Below are 26,124 nucleotides of genomic sequence, written 5' to 3' on the forward strand. Positions count from 1 at the left end.
TTCGGTAGCACCACTGCTTGCATAAGCGCTCCTCCCGCTGTCCCCAGGAGTACCGCCGGTGCTGGCAACGTCGTCGCCGGTCGTCGGTGCCGTTGCTGGATATCGATGGGAACGGTTCGCGTTGCTGGTCGCTTCCTGGCCGGCACCACGGGCCTCGACTCCGGTGGCCAACCGAACGGAAGGGCGTGCTGCGGAACGGGCGGTAGAAACGTCCGGTCAGCGGAACCGGTCACCGGCGGAACGGTCGTTGGTGGTGGTGCTGCTGCTGTTGTTCTGTAGCTATGATGTCCTACCGCTCCGTACAACACTTCGCCCCACATATAAGCACACGCACCCTCGCACCCCCCTCACTCGGGGTCGGGACGCGGGGGGCAGGCAGGATGGTCGCTGTTCACTCAGACTCGAGAGTCCTCCTTTCCTTTCCTTTCCTTCCGCGGTCTATGTCCAATACCACCACCACCGATCCACCACTGGCACAGCGCTCACCATCCTCCTCCGGTCGTCTACAGGAGGTCCACAATGTCTTAGGAGATGGCCACCGCCTTGAAAGGACTTTCGGGAGGCTGTCACTCGTGCCGCACCTTCACGGAGCTCCAATACGCATCCGGAGACATCTTAACATGCAACAGAGTTCTCTCGAATATAGATTATCTAGAACTTCCGGGAACTTAAGAAGTCTCCACAAAATCCTCTTGTGCTTCTCGAGTATTGGCCCTCGCACACACGCGCACACACACCATTAGGTGTCTATTCCAGCACAATTTCTCCGAAAAGATTCTTCAACCACCACACGCACTATTATGGGAATTGGAAATCATCTGCGAATGGCAGCAATCTCGAACTGCCGGAATTTCCCGGAACGATGCGGAACGGACCGGACCGAACGAAGCCGGGTTAATTCTCCGCACCCCCTCCTCCGGGTTCCGGGTGTCCGGTTTCACCGTCGCGTCAGATGTTTATTAGATTGTTATTGGCGTTGCAACCTGACGACCTAACCTTGTGACCTTTTTCTCTCCATTTTTCCAACACTCGCCGAGTCCACGGTTGCTAATGGACACCACCCACGGTTCGCGTGTGTGTCTCGCGCGTCGTTCCGTTCCTTTTTGGTCACCACAAACTCACTGCCACCAGCACCACCACCATCATCGATGGCCAGGATCCTGGATCCTGCCGAGTATGAGGATCCTGCAGCAAACAAAAAAAAACTATTCCGGACCGTTCGCGAGGAGCACTAGGGTCTGCGGTTGGCTGGCTTGCTGGCTTTCGAACCGTGGCCGATAGCTTCTGGCAGCCGCTTCAGCGAACGCACACTGACAGAGACACAGAGGGCCCGGTCTGGTCGCCTGGTTGGTCGGTCTGGTATGTCTGTCTGTCGGTCGGCAGGTCGGTCGCTCGATCGGTCGGTCGGTCGGTCGTATGTGGCCGATTTTCCCGAGAGGCATTGCTCTTCTCGGAGCCGGGCTCGAATCGGTATCTCTTGCTCTCTGGCTGAGCTCCGGGCTTCACCGGCCTCACCGGGACACCTCATCTTCCGCATACGACCGGACCCCGCATCGCACGTGAGCCACTTCCGGCCCCGGCCTCAGTCTCGCAGTTCCGGGCGCTTCCAAGGAGGAAATGCTTCCCTCAAGTGATGGCAACGAGCGCACATACAGAGACACATTCGAATGGGGAACAAATTGTAGTGAGAGCAGCAGCAGCAGCAGCAGTAGAATCTTCAACTTGTCTTCACTTGCCACCGCTCGCGCTTGCCGCTGTCTGACACTTCCGGCCGGCCGGCCGGCTTCGCCAAGGAACACGCTTCGCTTCGAAAGCTTTTCCCTACCGCTGTGGATGGTTCGGTTTGCGGTCACGATGGCTGCTCCAGTGTTCGCAAAACCGCAGTGCGCAAGTGCCGCAAGTAGCGAGTGAGCAGCGAGAGTGAAATGTGTCCTCGCAAACCATCGCACCATCCTCCCTCAAAAAAAAAATTGAAGGCATTGGGGGGGTTCGAGTTCCGGAAAGCTTTTCAGCGCTTGCCGTCAGTGGAGCAGCTGTCGAGAGCTTTCGAATACCCCACACAGGGAAGCGATGCGCGAGAGAAAGCAATGTCTCTCTCTCTGAGGCTGATATGAGATAGGCCTGGAGATAGAGTGACACCATCTCTAATTGCGCGCTGGAAAGGGGAAGGATCCAAGCAGCATTTCCAAGAGACTATCGGAAGCTTTTATTTTATTTTTATTTTGCCGGCCGGCCGGCTCTCTCTCTCTCTCTCTCTCTTCGCGATTCTCCTTTCTCTCGCTCTGGAGCTGGAGTAAAACATCTGATAGCGGTGGGAATGATAACACCGGGACACCGCGGGGTATAGCGGCGCCATTTTGTCCAGGAAATGGAGAAATCAAACTCTCCAGATCCTGAAGCTGCACGATGGAATGGGTTCTATCGAACGCTCGGTAGGCGATCGATCGAAATCGAGGTAACGGATCGATTGCTTCATCGATTCGCTGGTAATCGATCGATAAATTTCGTATATCGAGTATGCTTTCGCGCAGTCAAGTTCCATTCTCTTAAGGCCGGCCTGGCCTCGGCGATGCGCTCGTCCTGCTCGTCATCAGCACGTTGTCAAGGTCATCCGGTACCATACCGGCCGGCATACCGGCGGGTTTGGTACCGGTGTACAGGGAGAAGGACTCGCGTTCGCACTTTCCAGCTCGTGCGCAGGTCCGATGGCACACTGTGCAAAAGCATACCATCAGGATCCACCACCACCACCACCACCAATGCCACCGCCATCGGCCACTAAACCAAGAAATGAAGGTTTTTGTTTATATTTTTATCCGGCTTCGTCTCTCTGTCTCGCTCTCTCTCTGTTCCACTAATCTTTCGCTCGCTCTTTCGCAGCAGAAGCATATCCTGTACACTCGCCTTCGATGTGCTTCCCGGTTCCGGGAACTGCGCGTGATAATATAGTATACAAGAGAGCATATACAGCAGGAAACGTTACACAAAAACCGTTTTATAGTCCTCGCGCACAGGGTGACAACTGGACAGCACGGGGAGAGTGTGTTTGTGAGCTTCCGTGTGAGGTTCGGAATGGGGTGGGGGACAAGTGGGTCCCATAATTCAGGCAAATACCTGCGCGACATTGGACATTTTATTTTTATCCCTGCGATGGACAAGCAAATTGCGGATTTTTAAGCAGAAGCGACTTCACAACGACAATTGCAATCCGTGTCATTAAATTGTTAAGTAAGATTGGCTTATTAGAACTTTCACATTACAAAGATACGATTCTAAAATCGATCGGGAACAATCAATAAGAATCGATTTGTTGGGCCGCGAAGTAGGAAAAATTAAATACACAGAGGGCGTAGGAGTTCCCTTCCTGGTGGAAAGGGACTCTCTTCTGGAAGAAAGAAGTCCGTGCACCATGTGGCTCCGTTCTTATCGATCGAAGAAATGTTGGAACCACAGTTGTTGATACATTTTTAATGCTTTTAGCACACTCTATCCAACGGCCTAATCGGAACTAATCTTTTTTTAACTACATCAGAACCGTGGAGGGGCTTCTAGTCAATGAACTCCGTCAACAACGGATCCATTTTGTTGTACCGATGACGTTGGCGATTTGTTTGGTCGCAGGAAGTTTTCACAAAGAAACAACAACCAAAACCACGCTGGCTAATGTTGCAAATCATACACTACAGGGTCGGCAGTGTTTTCGATTTAGGCCCTGAAGGATTCTTTTTACAATAAATTTGTTTGGAGGAGTAGTAGTACTAGGAGGAAGCAGGATCAGAAATTACCCAAAAAGCAATAATCGATGCGCGTGGGCCCCACAGCCCATATGCCAATAACCTAACGGATGAACTTCGATGCCCTTAACCTTCACGGGCATCACTACGGCCAGCGCAGACAACACAATCGGTCACACGTCTCGCAAGGCGCTTTGCGAAACAAAAAACATTTTCCTCCAACGCACAATTCCCCGGCCGGAGGCGATGTGTGCGCATGATAAGGGATGGAGGGGGGAGGAAGGGATGAATTTGCCATTCATCGCCGACGTCGACGCCGGCACCACCGCCTCCAAAAAGCATTAGAAACGACGACATCGTCTCGCCAGTAACGGGAGGAGGCGTCAACCTACGCACACGCCGGTCGCCGGTCGCCAGGTCGTTGGCGGCATCGTAAAGTTTGTGCGAGGAAGTGCTGCCATTGTAATACACGGTACGCAATGATGTCTCGTGGTTTTGCGGAAAATTCGGACCCACCCGCCCCAACATCGACCTTTCGAATTGTTGGATTTGGCAAATGAAAAAGCACATTGACCGGCAGGAAATGGTCCCCATCTGTACCCTCTGGTTTCCTTCTCTGGGCTCTGGTTTGGAATTTTGGAAAAGGTTAAACCCGTCGCCGGAATGTAATTGAGACCAGGATCGTCCATTGGATAACCGGATGGACCGTCCGGACTTCAACGAAACGGACTTGCTCGGGTTGCATCACACACCTCAAAGAAACATTGACTCCTTACCCGCTGACAGTTGGAAGAGGCAGAAGCAAGGGTCTTCCAATTACTACTCCCGGGGATAAGCAAACCCGGGGCCCCTTTGGTATGCGGAGAGAATGATCGGATTACTTCACTCCACGGGAGGGCATCTCAGGCCACCTTTTTCTGATCTGTGTCAAACAAGGAGCCCCGAAGATGCTCGATCTTCATGGCCGCTCATGACCTTTAGTGTGTCTGTGTGCGTGTTTGTGGGCACATTTGAATTAATGTTGGAAGATGCCCCAAGGCAACTGGAACTGGACTCTGAACGCAGTCCATGATCAGTGTTCTCGTATTTCGCGCCTCGTCGAGTCCCCAATTCTCGTCGGACAAAAAGGAGATCATGCACCCGCACACCCGCTACAGCCACTTACACGCATACAGACCTCTGTGCCGACAACAACACATTCCTTCAAGAAGATCCACACACCCCCCCGCTTGGGGTCCGGTCATTGAACGGAATCTGAAAATTGGTTGACTTCAGACCCCAAGAGGTAACGAAAGAAAGAAAGATAGAGAGAGCACGGGAACGAGAACAAGGAGATGCGCCTGAATAGGGACGCTTCTTGGTGCCTCTTTTGCCCTTCGTCTTCTTCTTCTCCTTCTCGATCTGGTCTGGATGTTTGAAGATCATCATCATCATCATCATCATCATCAACGCAGCAACAACCGACACAAAATGCAAACCAAAAGAGGGAGAGACCGGCAGACAGGCGAACGTGTCTCGTGTCCCGGGACGCCATTGCATACAGCCATTGTTCGCCGCTTCAAGGATTTCCGGTCATGACGATCGCACACACACACACGGCGTAGAGAGCGTTCTGCGTGCGTGACAGCTGCTGCTGCTATATGACATTCACGCATTCACGAGCCCCATGACGCGTTCCGGTCAGCAACCAGAACGTGTTCCGTACATTTTTAGGGAGCAACCCCGCCGGGTGATCGAGAATCCATTACGTGCGGCGGCATGTTATGCAGAGACAGAGAGAGAGAGAAAGAGAGAGGCACGATCATCGCGCGCCAACGACCTACAATACCCCGAATGGTGATCGTGATCGTACGGATGATGGCCGGCAGCAGCAGCAGCAGCAGCATTCAATTGTGTTCTAGTGCGTTCGTTGCCCTCTTCTTGCGCGCCGGCCACCCTCTATTATTCTCGATCGCAGTGATATGCACGCGGGCTCGCTCGCTCGCTCCCAGTAGCAACAGCAGCTGATCGATTGATCGCCCCATTGGGGGTGTTCGCGCTTTCGTCGATGAAATCGATGAACAACACACACCCCGGGCCGCCGGCAGGTTGCCAAGTCCAAGGAAGTTCTCGATCGGCGTTCTGGCGATCCGAGATTCGGGATCAACGTAATGCGGGGGAGCTGTCAATGTGTTCGGTTCGGTGCTGGTGCTGCTGCTGCTCGGAGCAGAGGAGAGGAAGGGCAAACGGGATCAAATCCGGTTCTTGCCCTCCACACCACCAGGGGTCGATCTCGCCGGGACGGCGTTTTGGGCGTTTTTTTTCTTTTCTTTTTGGGAAGGTTCTCGACGTTCTCCCTCGCTCTGTGCACGTCCTTCACTCTTTGCGTGTGTCTTTCTTTGTTCTCTCTCTCTCCTTCCCTTTCTTTCGCTTCTCTTCTTGCTCCTCTGTTCTGCCTCTCTCCTGTCTAGACACATCCCCTCCTCGCATCGCACATCTTCCTCCGGTTTCCCTTCTTTATTATATGTTTCGGGGGATTTTTTTTCTTTTCATTTCGGTTTCCTCCGTTCGCCGACGCGCGATCTCTTCATTCAAATACCTCTTCTTGTCTTCGCGGCGATCAACGGCCAGACTTTGGGGCCAGCGGGGGGAGGGGAAGGGTGTGTAGGTGAGTCAGAGCGTTCCACGGAGCGAAAAGTAAATCGTGTTTTAGGTTTTGTTTAACTCTGGAGCCCTCGGCTCGAGTCCGATATGATGCTCTGCCCCGGCCTGGCGTTCTAATCTTGCGCATATGTCTTTTCCGGTGATCCGCGGTGCCACGGGATTGCTGAAGCGAATGAGCTTTCGCAACGCATCGCATCGGTTGGCATCGATACATATGATGATCCAATGATCATATGCTACAGTTTGCTCACCGAGTGAAGGCTATCCCTCCTCCCGGGTCCGGACCGGCCCGATTGAAGCCAAGGACACGGTGGCGGTGAAGGATCCCCCCCCCCCCCCCCCCCGGGGCGGCCAGCCAGCGCTCACTTTCCGCGTGGAACTGGATGGCCTTTCCCGCGATCCACCGGCGTTCGAACGAACGATATCCCTTTTGAGGAAAGTTGTTCCACGTTGGGCCGCCGGTCGCCCTTTTAAGACAATGGCGTTGCGGACGGTGTATTCACCCCTAGATCGCTCCCCCGGGGGCGATCGCGACTGTGTATCATCAACGGCAGCCACGGACATAACCTGCAATTTCGTGGCCTCCGCCCGCTGTGACCGCGACCGGCACGAGAGTCCTGGTGGCTGGTTTGTTTTTGTGTTGTTCGTGTTCGCGTCGAGGCGACTGACCGACCGATCGTCACAAGGGGTGTGCAGCGCATGAAGCAACACTACTGCATCCCGGACGTGCATCGCGAAACGCCAAAGCGACAGACAGACAGACACGGAGAACGACAGCGAAAGAAAACGCTGAGAGAGAAAAAAGTGGGAAAAAGGAGCAACGAACTAAACTGAAAACAAACGAAAACGGTCCGAGAAGCGAAGCTAAGCGAAGCGAAGACGGAAGCGAAGAAGAACGAAGAAGGAAAACCCAAAACTGGAAGAAAGATGAAGCAAGAAGGAGGTAAAAAACACGTCCAACAACAAACCGGTCAGCGAAACCGAGGAGGAGGGCGAAGGAAGGGTGATCGAAGGCTGAGGCGAGGAACGAGAACGAGGAGGGATCAGAAGCCCTCATCGCACAACAGAAACCGGCGAACCGGCGATCGCACTCATACCAACCGGCGTGATCGCTGGCGTCGTCGTCGTCGTCGCCGCGTCGTCAGCGTCGTCGTCAGCCAACCGGCTCGTGACGGTGCGCATCACCGGCACCGGAGAAGGCGTCATCAACAAATGCCGGCACAACAAACCGTAAACTGTGGAGAAAAGGACGCGGCGACTCTTCCCGGTGGTGGAACATGAACGCCGCGCGATCATCGGCTGTTGAACCCGCGATCGCGCGCGCGCGCCTTCGGTTCAACGTTCACTCCAATTACGTTCAACCGGCTCAAGCTATCTGGCACTGACTGACTGACTGGCTGGCTGGCTGGCTGGTGTGCGTGCTCTTCTTCATCTCTGCATCTCTGCCGCACCCGCCGTTGATGAGCTGTTCTTTACGCGATTTGCGCGGTTTGCGCTGACCGAATGGCCGCCGGCGTCACCGACCTACGGTGCGGATCGCGTCGATCGCGTCGATCGCGTCAGAACCAAACACAAACGCAGAAGAGAAGCCGGCCGGCCGGCCTGCCAACCGGCGTCATCAACCTCCGATCGCGCTCTAATGGCCACCCCGTTCTCTCTGTCTCTTTCTCTTCTCCTTTCTTCGCTTCCAAGCCAGTCCAAGGTCAGCGAGCGGTGATCGCGCGAACGGCTGCATGGCGCGCGATAAGCCTCTCGCGATCGCGGGACGATCGCGCTGTCAAAATTGACAAAATGGCAAACGATCAATCAAACGCCCACCACCATCCTTCGACGCACTAATGACGCTAATGACGCGATCAACGATGAGCGTTAGAACCTTCGTCGGGATCTCCGCCTAATTACTGGTGACCCCGGTTCCGTGATCATCTCCTCTCATCCTGTGGTTTGACAGTTCAGTTGCCCTCCTCACTGGTCACATACAATGAAACCGAAGGGTCCGAGGATGTCATGCGAGGACCTCTTGTGACCACCACCGGAGGTCATAGACCGGACGTGCACGGACGCGCCGTTTTTTTTCCCAGAACGACAACGACACACCCCCTCCACACACACACACACACAGGGAAGGGGGTAGGTAGAACCCGTTCCAGAACGCAACGGCAACGGCGACGACCGCGACGACGACGACGCGTTTTAGTCCGCGTCGCGTGCCGTGCCGCGCTGGTCCATTGTTCTTCTAGCCCAGTCAGGGGTCAGTGTCCTCTCCTCGCTACTGGAGGGTCCCTCGCTCGCTCTCTCTCTCTCTCTCTCTCGTTCTCTCTCGTGCTTGTCCAGAGGTGCACACCTGTGTGTCCACACACCGGTGGGCAGCAGCACCGTCAGAAGAGTGAGGTGGTGGTGGTGCTGCTGTTCGTTTTCCTCCTTCTCCTCGCGAGCAATTTCATGCCAACATGATTTTTCCCTTTTTCGCGGGAACTACCCCTCCCCCCCCCTCCTGCCAGCTAGTGGGACAAGAATTTTCATTTTTAAACATCCAACAAACACACACACACACACACGCGCGCGCGCGCGAACCAGGCAGTGGCGTCGTCGCTCTGCTGTCCCTTCGATTGGACATGGCCGCCATGTCCGTCCGTCCGTCCGTTTGTTGGACTGTTGTCTATTATTATCATCGTCATCACCACCACCACGACCAGCACCACCATCATCATCATCATTGACTGACTGCCATCCATCGCTTCGCCATGGGCGCTCTATTGATGATTCTCGGTCCAGGGCTCGGTCGCGGCCTCGGTATCGGCTTTTCACCGTACGGTTGGTCAGTTCCAGTCCAGCAACACCGACGAGCAACTTGTTTTTCGCCAGCCGCAGCACAACCATCCGAAGGGTGGAGGTGCTGTAGCTGCAATCATCATCATCATCATCAACAGCAGCAGCAGCAGCAGCGGCACCTTCCAATCCCTGCGTGCACGAGATTCCGCATCTTGGGACCTCAACACGGGAGGGGGAGGAGAAGAAAGAGGAAGAAGAAGAGTGAGGAAAAATGGCCAGAGTAGCGGTTGCACTATTTATGAAAACCGCGTCCGTTCGTTCAACTCAAGCTGCATTGCATTGCCCGCGCGTTGGCAATCGCGAACTGGAACGCCTCACTGGCGGCCACTAGTTGGTCAGGGCACTGACACACACACAGGGGCGCGCGCGCCTACGAGGACAAGGACCCCTGCTGCTGCTGTTGCTGTTGGAGTTGAAGTTGCTCCGTTGACTGGCATGAAGGCACCGTACCGTCTGTTAGTCGGCTACCGGATATCGGATTTGGGTGGAATAATGGTGACCCTAACCTGCTCAACAAGGATGACAACATATCGATCGATCGCGATGGCCGTACACGATAGAGACCCCCGCGAGAGATGCAACGGTCAGCGGTAAAGTGCAACCGTCAAACTAGGCCGCGACGTTAGTGGCCGCTTCTTGGAAGGGCGCAAAGCGCAACCCCCTTCCTTTTCCACCACTCCACACTAGGGCTGGACCAGCGGTCGATGTAGCGTTGCAAATGAACTAGATTTCCGTGCGGCGCTCTGCAATTACGCGCGTAACGACGCCCTCAGCCGTCGTCAGTCGTCGTCAGTAGTCGACAGAGAGGCCTCTCCTTTGTCGACTCTGCTAGTGGTAGCAGCTGGGGAAGGGTGTATTTTTTTCCAGGAAAATTATTAGTTCCACCCTTGCGACTCCTCCTCTGCTGCTGCTTCGTGACTGTCGTGTGAGATTTGAAATGTCGATGATCTCGACGACTGTGAGCTGATGCATTGGCACCATTTCTCGGTCCCTGGGTCATTTCCCGGGGAGAACTGCGCTTCCTCCGCTCCGCGGGGGGTTGGTGCGAACAATGAGCTGCACTATCTCTCGCCGAGCGAGGTGGGGGGACCGGACTAGATGGCGACATCCGAAGGAGCGAAGTATGTCAACGCACTCACAGCAACCTCGACGACGACGACGACGACGACAACGCCGGAGTGCAGTAGTGGGATGATGGTTGATGAGGGCCGTGATCATGTCATGATGATGATGATGAAGACCGGAGTGCAGCACTCCGTAAGACCGCAAGAGAGCGGGGTGGCAAATAATTTATCGACATGTTTTAGTGATTTCCAATTTTACGACACGGATCTTGATCGAAATGGTGTGTGTGTGTGTGTGTGTGTGTGTGTGTGTGTGTGTGTGTACTGGGGCATTCCGGTGGTGAAGTCCGGTAGAACTATATAAAGCGGAGCCCAGTCCCAGTGAACCGTTTTGATAAAGTGCCTTCCAGGCCACACACCGGGGGCAGGCAATGGAATGACATTGCAAAAACGGTTAAAATGCTAATGTGCCAGCAGCCTTTCCACTGACCGCCATTCGCCGTATTTCGGATGGGGTGGGGTTGGAGCAAAAAGTGAAAGGGCCAAGATGCATTTCTGGGACCCCGGCGGGGGCTCAGTACCTGGTAAGTAAGTGGCGCGTGTGCATTATCGCTCGAACGGGGTGGACAGTATAGCGCTGATAATGGGACCATTACGTGCGCACAATTTTATAAATGCATAACATTACATTACGGATCGCCGGTAAGGTAAACACCCGCACCAGATGGCGTCGGCCACAGGACACAGGACACGGGACACTGTGTCACTGGGGCCCACTCCATTAGAGTTGTGGCTGGTGGCCATTACTAGGCATCCGCATTCACTGTGTTGGGTAACGATATTAGTCCAATGATGTCATTGGCTGGCCTAAATCCCCTTTGTAGTAATCCAGTCCAGAGGACCTTCAGTAAAGCAACAAATGACGCTAAATTTCCGGGCCAGTAAGTACTTCAGACCATCGTCCTGAATGTTCCAGACACCTCAACTGGTCCACCGTTATTGACCTTCAGGGTCCTAAAAGGGATATACCGGGCTGGATTGTTGTCTTTTATTGCCCTGGATTCGAGTCCAGTTCGCGAAGGCGTAAATATCTATTAAGTCGCGTTCGACTTCGTCCTTCTCAATCAACCGTCCAGCGTACGGAATCCTGTCTCCATAACCGTCACTTAGCAACCTGCAGCAACCTTCTCTGCAGTCGTGAGCAGCTACTTTGCTACAAGAAAGAAGAACAAGCGCGACTGACACCTTGAATCGGTTTAACTTGATGCACCGACCTCGAACTGGCCAACACACCGTGACCACCGACCGCGGAAGGAATCCGAAATGTACTTTGTTCAGTTTGTTCGATTCGAGTTTTCCAACGTTTCCTAAATGGATGGCTGCCGCTGCCTTAACAAAGATCTGCATCGTGTCTACCTTGCTGTTCGGTTTGGTTTGCTTTGCTTTGCAATTTGTTCACCACAAATTAGCACTTTAATTGCCCGACGCTCGCGGCATTAGAATGCCCAATGCAGCGCAGCGTTGTTGCATCAATAATTCCGCCATTCCACCGGGTTCCGGTGGCCGGCCATTTTGATTTCAAATGGTTCACCTTGAATTCCCCGTGCGTTCCAACCCATGTGAAACGAGAGTCACGAAACGCTCGTCGAGAGAATCAGCGGAAATCGTTCTGGATGTTCCTCTCCGCAAAGATTCATCTTCCGTGCACCATCGTCATCATCATCATCATCGTCATGTGCTGTGCCGCCATGTTTCCATTTCAAAAGCCACTGCTGCAGGGGCCTGCAGCGAGTGCAACCGTGGTAGTGTGCAGATGCGGAGGGAGGAAAACCGTCGAAAATTTTCTCTGACCTTGGCCACCAGCAAACCGAACCGAACCGAACCGACCGGACCCCGAATGAAGGTCAAACACGTGCCGACAGTTTGTGGAGTTTTTGTTGTTGTACATTTTGCAGTGTGCTCGCTACGGCGCATAACCCGGCTGCTGCTGCTGCTGCCGCTGCACCCTGTGCCGATGGTGAATGCATTCCAGCGAGGCCATTGCGCGCACACACAGACACCGGCAACGATGGTGCCACCGGAGTTTTCCGGAAGTTGCGCATGTGTACGTACCACCGGCTATCGACCGAAACCTCCGCATATCCTGGCACTAGGACACACTAACACACACCGAAGTGCACTGCACAGGATGGCACCGGACAAGGCACCGGACGGAAGGATTGGCACCACAAATCCTGGATTTAAATTTCCAATCAAAAGCTCAAAAGCATTTGAGCTCCGGTGCTCCGGGCAGGCGGGTTTGGTTTAATTTAATCAAAACCCCTCTGTTGGTGGCCACAACGCACGCCACAGCCACATTACCCCCCGGTTGATCAGGAGTTCCAATCACGTACCATCAATGGGGGCCACCACCAATAATGGCCAATCAATGGCGGTGCAGTGGGCAAGCAAAGCCGTTGTACCGGCATGTTTTAGGATTTTGTCTCCCGGCCGCCAACCAGACTCTGTAACCAGATCCTCCTCTTCACCCTTTCAGCAGCAGGAGTGACATCTATAGCTGCCCGTCGGCACCGATCAAGCTATGGCCCAAAAGAGTAAAAATCGATTTCGATTCCGCCATCATAAATATTCTGGCCGCGAAGCTCATCATGTCATTACGAACGAACGAACGGACCGGGGGAAGGAGGATGGATGGGGGGACGGAGGTGCGGTTGCGGTGCGATGCATTTATGTCACACAGCACAGCACAGCACAGCACACACTGGGTTGGACAGGGGATGGACACAAACACACCGACAACGAAGCACACACAGTGCTGCAGTGGTTCGATGTCGTCGTCGAGAACTGTCGGAATCTACTCGGACTCGCCCTTGTTAGAACACCGTGACAGAGGGCTGGGGGGTGACTAGTGGGCATTAGTACAATTAACACACACACACACGGACCAGAAGCAGGGAACGGTTGCATGCCAGAACTGCAATGAAGGTCAAACACGCGCACACCATCGTACCCCACCGGCTGCGGCGTGTGTTCCGGATTTGTGTTTCGCGTTTTTTTTGTGATTTTTGCTGCTGCCATGGCCATGACAGCGGGGTTGGGGTTCGCTCGTTAGGGACCAGCGAATGGATGGATGGAAATCTCCGGAAAGGCTTGGACCTGCCAACTTAAATGTTGATTCAGTTGCTGACCAAACTAAAGCGGCAGCAGCAGCAACAGCAACAATTTGCTTCGATAATTTGTTCACGTGAGGAAGCCATTACTTAAACTACTACTACTACTACTACTACTCCTGTGGTCATTTGTGTGAACTGCATGCGTGCGGCCAGTGTATAATCTTCCACGAAGTCCATTTGCAGCGGAGAGTTGTATGCAGCACCGCTCTCTAATTGTTTGCATGTACATTCATTATTTGGTTTTGAATATTTCATCACCAGTAATCACGTAGTTGACTACCAGTTCTGGCCAGAGTTGGAGCCGGAGCCTCACTGTCTCGGTTGTTGATTGGCGCAGCATAAAATTAAAACAAAAATGGCCACCAATGGGGGCATGTTTTTCGCTTGAATGTTTCAATCGACGAACCTCAAAATCCTCGGTAGCTCTCGGTAGCGCTGCTACAACAAACAAACAAACCATGCTCGAGGCTAGCGGGGGACAAGCGCAAAATATATTGATCCGGGAAGCACCTTGAGAGTGTCGACCAACCAACGACAACCCACACCAGGTGGACCAGGAAACGCGAGAGGGTTTTTCGGCACAAAATAACAATCAAACCGCGACACCAAACCCAGCGGTGGCCAGCGCAAAATCCTCCTGCTGCAAACTTCAATGACACGTCCGGGGCAACGGGGACGAAAAACAATCGATCGCCATTGCAATGCAACAGCCTCTGGGCGGCATCATAATGGAAGTTCATTTTCAGGCCGTTTTGGCCTTCGCCAAAGCGGAGTCTATAAATGGGACATTGGGCACTGCCGTTGCTGCTGAGTGCGCAGTTGGACAGCACAGGAAGCAGAAACGGTGTCCGCTGTGGCCCAGAGACCAGATACTGGAGGCCAGAGTTGAGTGCAAAATTGAGAGCAAGAACGCGTCGATGCAAACGCGCGTTCCACGTTCAAGTTCAAGGGAAATGCATTTTTGCAATCTGCACCATAAAACCGAGAGCAAGCGAGAGCGAGAGAGAAAGCATTCTCTGGCTGCTCTCTTTCTCTCTCTCTCACTCCTTCGTTGCTCTCGTCGATCGCGTTGTTTTCTCGTCAGCTCATCAGCTCATCGTCGACGGCGCGCTTGTTTCCGGCGTTCACGGGATGCGACCCCTCAAAGGATGAATTACGGGAGATTTGCATTTGTGCGAACACACACACCCAGATACCCGATGTTTTCGAGCTTCCGTTCGAAGCTAAAGCATAATTTGAGGAGTGGCACGGTGGATGATGCGCTTGATGCGGAAATGCTGTCCAACAACGTTTGCCAAACTGCACCGTCAACGACACGGAGAGAGAGAGAGAGTAAGAGAGATAGAAAGAGAGAGAACCAACAAAATGGCAGAGAGACGAGCATGCTCGTTTGCTGCTGCAGTCGATTCAAGGTCGCAGCGCTAGTGCCGGCCTTTCTTCTTCCTTCTCCTTTTTTTTTGGTTGCAGTTTTTTTGTGCTTCAACTTCAACTAGCGCGCCAGCAGTGAGCGAAGCGAGCGAACGGACGAGCAGCCTTGCTCTTGACAGTGAAAAATCGATGCCAAAATTACGGACGGGCCGAGGGGTGCGAAGCCAAACGAAAGGCTCACTGTTTGGTGCGGTCCGTCGGAACGCTGCACTGAACACAGGGAAATGCGCTCGGGAAAAAAGTGAAGCCAAGCCAAGTCCAAGGGAGGGAGGAAGCGAAGGAAGAAAAACTTAAAAAAAAACCTTCTAACCGGCAACCGGAATTCTCGGGTGCTGGTGCACTTGACCTGGTTTAAGGCATTTTCCCTTCGCCATCGATCGATCGCTGGCACTGCACTGCTCGTCAGCTCGGTCGGTTGGTCGGTTGGTCGGTGTTTGAGTTGTTGCGAGCAGTGTGAACTCTCGCAGGGACTACTCATCTCTCTGCGCCATCTCCGCGCAGATGTCAAATCAATTTATAAGTAGACACTCGCCAAGGCGCATAAATTTGGGAGGCAAAGCGCCGCCCTCACCGAGCACAACGCTGTCAGTAGCAGCAGCAGCAGCAGCAGCAGCAGCAGAACAAGAACAAGAAGAGGTAGTAGGCAGCAGATAGTTCGTAGGTGGTGGTAGCTAGCAAAAGCTGCAGCTGTTGTCCTACGCCACGCCGAGAACTGAGAACGGCACAGCAAACGCCGCAGGGGCGGTGGTGGTGGTGGTGATGGTACCGGTAGCTTGACCTCGAGTGTTTGCCTAGCCGGGGCGGGCCTAGCTAGAGAGCGAGAGAGAATCAACGGGGTTGGATGGTCACGGTGGAGTGGCCGGGAATCGATGGCACGTGTCCTGCGTTGGTAGTGGTGGTGAATGATGAATAGCTATTGCGCATGCAGTTGGCAAATGCACTTCGCTCACCAACCAACACGCTCATTCGCTCGGTTGTTCCCTCGCTTGTTTCCTCGGTTGGTTGGTTGGTGCAATCAAGTGCGCACAACGGTGCATCCAGCAAAGGGTGGCCCAAGGGGGGGGGGGGAAGGTAGTTGGGAAGCCGAACGCATCGCAAGTGCAATAATAGTGCAACCCCCCGGTATCGGACGACCACCAACACTACTCAGCTGGTGCAAGTGTGTCAACCTGCTGCTGCTATTTCATTCTGGTTGATGGATAACGGAGGGAAAGGGGAAGCGAGGGAGGCGACAGGACGAGCTGGCATATTTATGCAATCCAATTGGCTCGCTGTAGCGGAGGGAGAGAGGGCCACGGTACACACACCCATACAAGCTTCGTCAGAACCTATGGCCTCCGGACGCTGGCCAATGTCACATCAGTTATTCAAGTTTTTTTGCACCGAGATCAACCGGGAGGAACCGCTCAATGGTCTCAATGCTGCGAAGTTTAGACTTCTACCGAGCCCTTCTACTGATGATGTTCTCCGAACTTTTATCCGAATTTTATTCCAAGGGAAACTACTGGAATAGATAAAACTGTAGCGGCGTTAGTTCCGGATATTACGACCCGCTGCACCTTCAAGTAGCGGGCGTTGCCGGGCTGCTGCTGCTGCTGACTTGTTTATGTTTGTTTATTGAGTGCGAGATGAGATAATCCCGGAGCCTTAGAACGGGCGCGGATCGGGCGACACACACGGCCACAGTCCTAGACCTAGACCCCCAAGTAGTAGTCTGTAAACGTAAACAGATGGAACAACGTTCTAATGCTTCCCTCTGTCTGGGCGCTGCACTCTGTCCGGATGCCCTCTCTTTCAAGTGCTGATAAGCGGGTTTTTTTTAATGACAAACAAGCGAGTCGTGATGGCGAGGGCGAGGAAGAGGCGTTGGAAGGGATATGCTGTTAGCCATAACAACGCCGGAGAGAGAGAGAGAGAGATGTCGAGGGATCGATGATCGTGCGCTGAATGTGATTTAAAACCAGGCAGTCCCAGGCAGTCAGCAGTTTTATGACCCAGATATCTCAACCCCTCCGGGGGTTGGGTGGGGGGCATTCAACTTGAGATTGATGAAGGCGTTAGGCGTCGCTGGCTGTCGATTACCGTCGAGTCGGGGTGAAGCACTATCACAGCATCAATCTAACGAACTGATTATGATATAGAAGCAAAGTGTACTGCAAGCTCAGCAGCTCGTTGATCGAGGCGAACGAACGGGTGCGCTTTGTTGCATCGGCACCAGTCCAGAGGATGCGGGGGCTATAAATCTCGGACTGCTTCCCGTCAAATGTTCCTCGTCACCTTCAGACCGACAGACTTGCTGCCTGATGCTAATTCTCCATTCGAGGGGAACTTCACCTTCGCACGTCCAAATCTCAGCCCCACGTTTTGATTGGAAAAGGAAAAAGATCATAAAACTTCCTGCTGCTGCTGCTGCTGTTGCTGCTGCACGCCAAATGACGCGACCGCGCGTTTGACCTTGCGATGGATCACTGGGAAAAGGCAATAAAAACGGCGACGACTGCAAACCAATCGCTCCATGGCCAATCGCCGAGTGGTCGTTGCAGCAGCGGGAGCGTCAAACAGCGTTAAACAAAAAAAAAACCCATCTCCAGACTGTCAGCGGCAGAGGAGGATTGATCCGGTGCGTCATCCATTCCGCGTCGTGGCACACGCGAGATGGAGGTGCATAAATTTGACTGCCAATTTTGATGCGAACCGCTTCCAATCGTGGCAATGATGGCGTGGAGGTGAACCTGCACAGTCGTCGGATCACGTTTTCAAGGTTAACAGTAACACACACACCTCATCGTGGTGGTACTTCCAATTCCAGTAATGACCATGTGCAGCAGAGGAAAGGGAAGTTAAACAAGTGGCGGAACAAGAAGCGTCTCGTCTCGCCATCGGATCGAGATCGGCTCTTGCGCTTCCAGAACCCGTTGAACTTCAGTTCCAATTACAGTGCATTTGTCAAAAGGTTGTTTTTGCATAAAACACAGTTAGCTGTTGACATTGAGCGGCATTTATCGGTCGACGGTTGACGATGAGCGCGATCAAGTCGCACATCACGCCATGCGCCTGCCGGAGGAAAAACAATTTGCCAACCGCACACACACACACACGTGTCGCTGGGGCGATAACACACACTCGGCGATGATTACTACCAATCGTGCGAGCGTGCCAACCACCTTTTGAGATATGAGCCTTTCGGAACGAAACGTATCGTAGCCTAACCGGAGCCGGAGGAACGTTGTTTGTCCGTTGAGTGTCACGTCGTGTGGCCTCAGCTGATCATGCTGTGCGATCGCCGGCACAAAACCAACACACACACTCGGGGACACGTGTCGTCATTGGCACAGGTGGTGACGGATTTTGTTTCTGTTCTGTCATTGACGTCGGACCTTCGGAACGGAGCATCCTCGGGATGACCTTAGTTCTCCCCCATCCTGCGACACCTGTTTCTGACGTCTAGCAGCGAGCAGCGTGCGTTACCAAGATGGTTCCCTCCCCATCCGCCACGTTCCTGTTTACGGACAGAATTAGTAACAGATGTCAATCACAGACTTGCAGGCGGCGGTCCCGGTCCCGGTCAATCGATCAGTACCGACCGGGGTATTATGACATTCAGCAGTCAGGCCCGAAGTCAGGCTGGTCGTAGTCCGGTCACACGTGAGCTGCCCGGCACATTCGCTCCGGTTAGCGGAAAGTTACGCCATCGCCACCTCCCTCCGGCATCACGTTCTCGGTTCAACTAATTAGAAGACCGGGAAGGCCTCGAGTTGGTGTTCGTGGAAGCTATTAGAAAGGCATTCCCGGGTACGCTCGTGACGACTACTGCCTTTGCGGTTTCCTTCAGTACTTAGCAGCACTTGGGGATGTCCCCATCCCCAAAGAAATTACCCAAGTAAGCACGTGCCGCAAAAGGTCGCATGGAGGACAGGTCGAAATAATGACTGGAAGTTGAGATTCTGACACTTACCCGACGCTTCCGTGGCATATCCTCGTTGTACTCCATGCCGATGCCCTCGTCGCTGGTCGACAGGGAGGTGGTGCGTGCGCCACGCACAATCTCACCACCCCGCGTCTGATGATGGCGGCCATGGTGCGAATGATAATGATGGTGATGGTGGTTCAGCTCATGATGATGATGGTGGGTTGGTGGCGTGGAATGTCCATCCTCACTCAGCGGTGGCGAGGTCGATCCGGTGCTCCAGGACGTGGTGCTGCTGCCCGAGCTGGTCCCCAGGATGGTTTCATAACCTGCCAAAACGAAGAACGTGTATGAGCACTTCAGCGTCCGTAGGCGCCGCGTTGCTGCCTTGCTTACCGTGTACGGACGAGGAGTTTGGCGAGCAGGACAAACTCATAAGTACCAGCGCGGCGTTGCACTCGTCCATCGGATCGTCGTCGTTAATACTGAAGTACTCTCGATCGTCCTGCGAGAACGAGGGCCGTCGTTTGCGAGATCTGTAAGCAAAAAAACGGAAAAGACGAACATAAGATTGTGACCGTCTCGTGGGGTGTGTACTGCTGCAGACAAAGAGCACGCTGCGCTGCGCTGCGCGATCACACACTTGCTCCAACCAACCAACCGTCTGCCCAAAAGGTGCGCAAGCGATCACTTCTCCGCCATAACTCTTCTTTGTCAAAAATAAACCCTCTTATTCGTTGTTGTTTAGACCGGTTGCTCGAGAGGGAGTGGGAGTGCCATAAAGAAGATTAATCCACCAGAAAACCGCCCTCTTCCACCACCTCCTGCAACACGCACAGACCGTAGCTTATCAGACTCGAAAATCGTTATCAACTGGAGCGGTTCGATTCGCGTGCGCCGTGGTGTGGTTTGGTGCAATTTGTCTCGCAGTCTAAAGCAGACACACTGTACTACTAGCGCACACAGTGAACACCATTATCACGGATGCAATCCCCCCCCCCCCTCCCTTCCATCCTCTCCGCTGTTCGGGGCGCAGCAGTTCAGGTGGTATCGATGCACCAGACGATGCGCGTCGCGGCCATTTAGGTTGCTGCGAAAAACAACTTTGCACTGAGCAGGGCGGGAAAAGGGGGGGGGGGGGGAAGATGAGACACCGGAGGAAGAAAATGAAACAGAAGAAGAAGAAACGGCAGCAGCGAGCCCTCCCCCCCAGGCTCGGCACACGGCGGGTTCAATGTATTATCGGTCAATCAACCTTTTTCGCGGTTTCGCCTCGCGGAGTGCGGGAACACTCTCTCTCGTTTTGTTTTTGCGTATTTTTTGTGCAGCTGCGTTTGTTGTGCTTCTCGATCACTCCTACTTTGTTGCACCCTTGACTGTTGTTTTTGGATGCGATCGAGTGCGACGACGACGACGACGACATCACGACCGATCTCGACCACCCGAGATCGGAGGAGGTGCACGAGATGAGAAGATGCTCGCACCCCCCAAAACGATTAACCTCCTGAGCAATGCGCCGCTTGTCAATGATGCATGTGAGTGGGAGTGTGTGTCGTGTGAATTATTCATTTTGCATCCCCCCGTGAACCTTGCGGATCACTTGTTTTGCATTCCATTGGTTCGTTCAGCCAAAACTGTATTTTTGCGCATATTATGCTCGGTCGGTTGGTCGGTAGCGTGGGGGGTTTTTGAGATGTTGCCTTCATTTTTGTTTGTTTTTCGGCCTCAAACAGTGCGTACGTGAGTACCACAAAGCACTCGGTTCATTGTTCCTTTCTATATTTAGAAATTCGCCCAAAAAACACTGCAACGTGCAACGTACGTTACGTTCACCTAGCACAAGATCATAACTGTTTGGAAGGAATGTTGGCCTCATTGTGTTGATCGACGTTGATCCCCTTCTAGATTGATCTTATTTTGTTTCAGTGTTTTTTCGTATTTAATGCAATTTTCTACGAATGTTATTCGCTTTCTTTTATAAATATTGACTTTCGTCATCATTTTTCATTTAAGTTTCTGATTAGTTGAGTCAATCTTTCCTACTTCCTCGTTTTCTACAACAGCTTTATGATCTCTCATCAATTCTTGTGCTATCTTATGCCACCACTTACTTCATTTAATGGCAAGAATCGTTCAATCAAGCGAAAGAAAAGCGCACAACAAAAGAGTTGCTCAGAAGCGCTATCTGAAGCGGAGCTGCATTTGATCCATCTCAAGGCTAGGGCGCGACTCGATGGCTCAATGTCTAATAAGCCAGAAAATTACCGGCCCCCCCTGTTATCAGCGTTCTCCATCCGATGCCGCCGGTGCATTGCCACTGCACCACACCTCCTGATGCACCACTTTCCTGTCCTTCCCCCGCCGGTTTGCGCAGCACCGTGATCGAGGGATTTTCGTAGATTTCGCATTGCGCTCAGTTGTTACAGACGTCCGCACCGTCATCGGTGGAAGCAGAAGAAGCAGAAGAACGGCCTGATAACGTGGCCGGCGGATGGTGCGGATGGCTGCGGAGTGGTGACCATGCAGCTTTATGTGCATGGATGTCTCTGGGTCTGGATTGGCTCAGATGACCGTCATCGTCCACAAGTCGTTGGCCCCGACCAAAGCCGCTATCATTCCAGACTGTGTGTGCGTGCGTGTGTGTCCGTGTTGCTGTAGCTGTTGCCGTGGTCAGTGACGGCGTAGTGCTCATTATCATCGCCTTGTGCGCCGTGTGCGGGTCGAGGGCAGTGCGCGGCTGCATCGAATTTAAACGCAGGGACGGACCATGACCGCGAATTTGACCGCGGACCGCGGACCGCAAACCAATGATTGTGGCCCAGGGGCTTTGATTATCAGGTGCAGCAGCTACTCACGTTGACGACGACGACGACGACCACGGTGCATCCTTATCGACTCTCGAAGGAGGTCGCCCCGATAAGAGGAAAAGGGAAAAGCGAATCGGAATGCAAACGGTTGGCCCCCCGGTCTGGTGCAATTGCCTCCTGGTGCTCTTTGTGTTGCGTGGTTGCCGGTGGGTAATTGGCAGGGAAATCCTTATTCGTCATTCCGGCTGCGGCCAGAGATGCGCGTGAAGGCATTTCTTGTTGCGTGCATCTCTCCAAAGGTGGATGCAGTTGCAGTGATGCAAGCAACTTTCCACTGAGCTGCCAGGACGCACAAAGGTTTAATATGACGGTTTAAGGGAATTCCTCAAACCCCGGTACACGCTAGTAGATGAGTTCAATTAAGATTTTCAAAACATCTCGAAGCGCACAAGGACTGCTTTAATGTACAGTGGCCATGGCACGTGCCAAAGCACGCCTCACACTTTCCAATGACTGAAGTCTCACGACCTTACCCAATACGTGTGCTTGGCACAGAAACACACATATTACCTACAATCTTTAACTGAACACCCCTTGAGCCACACCTCCATCTCCATCTGCAGCCCCAAGGGAACACCAGAACATCGTGAATATGTAATGACGATTCGGGTCCTCGAAGTAGAACCGCCGCCTTTGGCACGTTTCGGCACCAAATGGATGAAAGCAACAAAAACAAAAAATGAAAAATCTCTCCATAAAACACACACAAAACCACCCAAGGCGACCGCACCAGACCGACCGTCAGACCAATTTGGAGAAAAAACCACCCCCCCTCCCTGCCCCTGTCTTCATCGTCCAACGGCCACTCGAAGCGTTGATTGAAGATTGCATTTTAGCATCAGCATCAGACTCACTCACGCCACCGTCGCCTTCTATAATCGTCTGAGTCGCCTGGGAGGTCGGGGTGAGCAGGTGGTCGTACTAAAACCATTCCATCGACCAAATAGAAACGGTTTCTCGAATCCCCGGGCGAATATATTTGGGGCACACCGAGCACAGCGCAGAACGTTCGTTGCAAGCAAACGCCTGACGTCGATTCACTTTGGGGTAGGTTTGATGACCGCATACGCCACAGACTGTGTGGTGGTGGTTGGGGATGAAATTGATTGCGAAACGAACTTTCTCACTGGACTGGGGTGGGGAGGGGTGCTACCACAAATATTAACGCAAACGATGTCAATGCTCTGCGCAGCGCCAGTCACCGGCATTAGTCGACCGGTACCAAAAGAACACTGTCTGAAAGGATCCCGGGGTCTCTCTCTCTCTCCAGAGGGAGCACGCCCGACAGCAGCCGGTAATGAGGTTAATCGAAGTGAATACCGTTCTCCGAACTGTCTGTCCGGAGCTGCATCTTGAGGGGAGAAGAAGCTCCTTCTGGGTATCTAGGCCACCAGACACCGCAGAAAAGGGTGAGACCAGACCAGATTTACAAACCCCCCTTTTTTGGGCACATTCTGGGGACTGGAGCTTTATGGGAGTTATTGGATGCCGCAGGAACCTTCGGGGTACTCGGGAGGAATATTTTATACCCCTTGTTCTACCAAACTCTGTCTCGCAGAGAGCAGAGCTTAGTGGAAGTTTTTGGGCCACAAATCTGTGCGCTGAGTAAAGCTCCCTCTTCACCGGTGTACATCAACGTTGCACATTAATGTGCCAAGACGTTAGCGACTGAGTGTGCGCTTGAGGCGCTTCACTGATGCCACCGATTGCAGTGCTCCTCTATTCACCATCGAGCCACGCTACGATGTAACCTAATAAAATGGCTCGTCCCCCGGACGTCGAGGTCGACATGATGCAGCCGCCTGCCAGACGCTCCTACGTCCCCGTCGTCCAATGACTTCCAAAAACTTGCTATTCCATCCAACGACCAGCCAGCCAGTTGCAGCCAATTGATGTTGCTGTATTGCGACAGCCGGTGATGTGCTGTGCTGTGTTCTGGTACATACACACACGCACACGCGGCAAAGGGAAGACACAATCCGACGGCTGGCCACCTTCAACTGACCTTTCCAACACGCAAACCTCGCTTGGCAAACTGCTGCAATGGCGCACGCAGACGGATTTTTCGGCGATTTTTCCTCTTCTTCCTGGCGCTGCGCTTCGGTGCGAGATGGATGGACGCTTTTGGTTTCCATCGTTTTTTTTTTCTTCGCTTCTCTCTCTGCGGTTCGCAGGCCTGCAGCAATAGCAGTAGCAGCAACAACAGCAGCAGCAGCAGCAGCAGCAGTGACTTCAGACGACCTCTACTGGTGCGTTCTGAGGTGTATGGTGCAGCAAAAAACTAAATATAAAAAATAAACCGGAGCTTAATACAATTTCGCGTTAGCCCCCGAGGGAGGATGACAGAATCTCGAAGAAAAAAAGGGAGTCACGCTTGTGTTTTGCCGGGATTCTGTAACCAGATCCCAAGCGAACGGTTGGGTCCCTTTCCACCATTTTCGGGCTATTGGTGCTATCGGTGACATCGAGCAGTACCAGAGGTAACCAAAGAGAGAGAGAGAGAGAGAGAGAGAGCGCGAGAGAGTTGAGACGGGATAGGATGGAGTGAACACAGGTGTCTGGGGCGTTCTCTCGGAGGTACCTCTCCCCGGGGGGGGCTTTTATGCTGGTTGGCTTCATGCAATTCGAAGGCAATATTTTAGGCACGTCGTTGTGCATCGAAAAAAAGAGGTGAAAATTTGGCTTCCAACCATGTCCAGCCAACGAACGAACGCTTCAGGTAGCTCGTAATCCCGGAACATAGACGCTGGTGCGTTATGCGAAGGACTGGACAGCCTTTTATTAGCAAAAAAAACCCTTGAGCATTCGCGAGAGGTATTGGCCGGTGTTAGCAGGATGTAACAAGTCTAATAACCCGGACTACAACAACCAAGCAGCAAGAGCTTTCGGTGTCGATACCGGAACGATCGATACAACCCAGCACCAGCAGCAGCAGCATCAGCAGCATGTCAGCTGTTTTTCATTCGAAGTAATTGAAGCCAGGCGGCAGCAGCAGCAGCAACGGCAGCATAATGTTTGACCAGGCTTGAAAATTGACGCTGTTGACAGGCCTTCAACTCGAAACAAATGCTCCCGGTACGCAAAATGAGAAAATTCCAGTCCGAGGGTCCGAGAATCCTAGAAGGAGGACACCGTACCGCCTGTTTGCTCGGTGAGTCACAGCAAAAAAAAAAACGGGCGTTTAAAAATTCATCTCGCACCAGAAAAAAGCGGTCCGACGAGCGAAGGGATTGCCGGCCGGAACCTTCCTCAACCAATGGCCGGGGCTGGAGCCGGAGTCGGAGCCGTCGTCCGGCTGGCTGGCTGGCTGGCTCGGTCTCGTCTCAAATCGTTCTCGAATGTAAATTGCACCAACATCATCATCATCCTCTCGGGGGACCCTTTTTGGGACCCTTCATGGTGATGGTATGGGGGGATGTCGCCCAACAGGGAACGAGGGCTCAAGGGAGAGAGAAAGAGAGCGAACCAGACTGGAATGTAAATAAAGACAAAAAATGCAGAGCCTCGTGTTAAAAGAATCGATATTCTGGGACGAGCAAACTGATGCTGCTGCTGCTGTTGCTGCAACATGTATCCGATGTGATACCGAGAGCCTGCCTTTTTGTCTGGACTGTCTGGAGTACCGTCAGGTATCGCTCGAGCCACATCTCATCATTAGCGCGACCCAACTACTGGCCATCAAACCGATTAACGTTTCTCTCTTTATGATTCCCTGTGGCCAGCGCGACGTGTCTAGCTTATGCTTCGCTCAAACAAACATAATCAATCAAATACGTTGGCCAGGATCTCTCGGGTATGGGGGGGTCGTCTGTGGCTGAGCATTCCTGATAACTCATAAAAATTAAACCCCCGCCAGCAGTGTCGTATACTCGAAAGGTTGGTGCCGGTCGCGGTGCTTTTTTCGGGGGGTGAATCACCATAACTGCACCGCATATCCTCCCAACAGCAGCGGCAGCAGCAGCAGCAGCCAGACCGAGACGCGCCGAACCGTGCCAGACACACAAACAAACGAATTAGCATCACGCAAGACACACGCCGAGGGGGAGGGCATTGGAGAGGGGCCGGAGACCGGAGAGCAATAAAAAAAAAAAAAGCGCCGGCAAGAGTTCCAAAATACGTGGCGCAACAAAAATGGCTGCTCAGAAGCCAGCCAGCCAGCCAGCCAGCCAGTCGAGCCAGTCACCGATGCACCTCCTGCCAGCCTCCACTGCTAGCCGTCGGTGCTTCGCGCACTCTTGCTCTCTCTCTCTCTGCTTCTTCTCTCTGTCTGGAGGAAAAGCGGTTGCCCGGTTCGACCTTCAGTGAATGACAAACTCATCGAAAGGTCATGGACACTAACCGCACTCCCCGCGTTGGATGGCAGGGCACGGCATGGCAGGGCTGGGGGTTGGTTGATGGGAAATTCGTTGACTTCGATCTCGCAACGTAACCGTCTGGCTCGCTCAAAGGGCCACCACCAGCGGCAGTAGTAGCAGC

The 26,124-nt window shown here is 53.2% G+C and overlaps 1 protein-coding gene across 1 annotated transcript in view; it reads right to left on the reverse strand.

Moving 5' to 3' along the window:
* The window catches only part of LOC125951979 (zinc finger protein 395), a 91,290-nt gene that overhangs the window by 20,193 nt on the left and 44,973 nt on the right, over nucleotides 1-26,124 (reverse strand). Inside the window, exons 3-4 of the mRNA XM_049681165.1 lie at nucleotides 19,178-19,317; nucleotides 18,830-19,110 (exon numbers count right to left, since the gene is read on the reverse strand). Coding sequence (XP_049537122.1) covers nucleotides 18,830-19,110; nucleotides 19,178-19,317 — 421 coding nt within the window. The remainder of the gene's footprint in view (nucleotides 1-18,829; nucleotides 19,111-19,177; nucleotides 19,318-26,124) is intronic.

This window comes from Anopheles darlingi, chromosome 2, assembly GCF_943734745.1.
Source record: "Anopheles darlingi chromosome 2, idAnoDarlMG_H_01, whole genome shotgun sequence".
Lineage (NCBI taxonomy): Eukaryota > Metazoa > Arthropoda > Insecta > Diptera > Culicidae > Anopheles > Anopheles darlingi.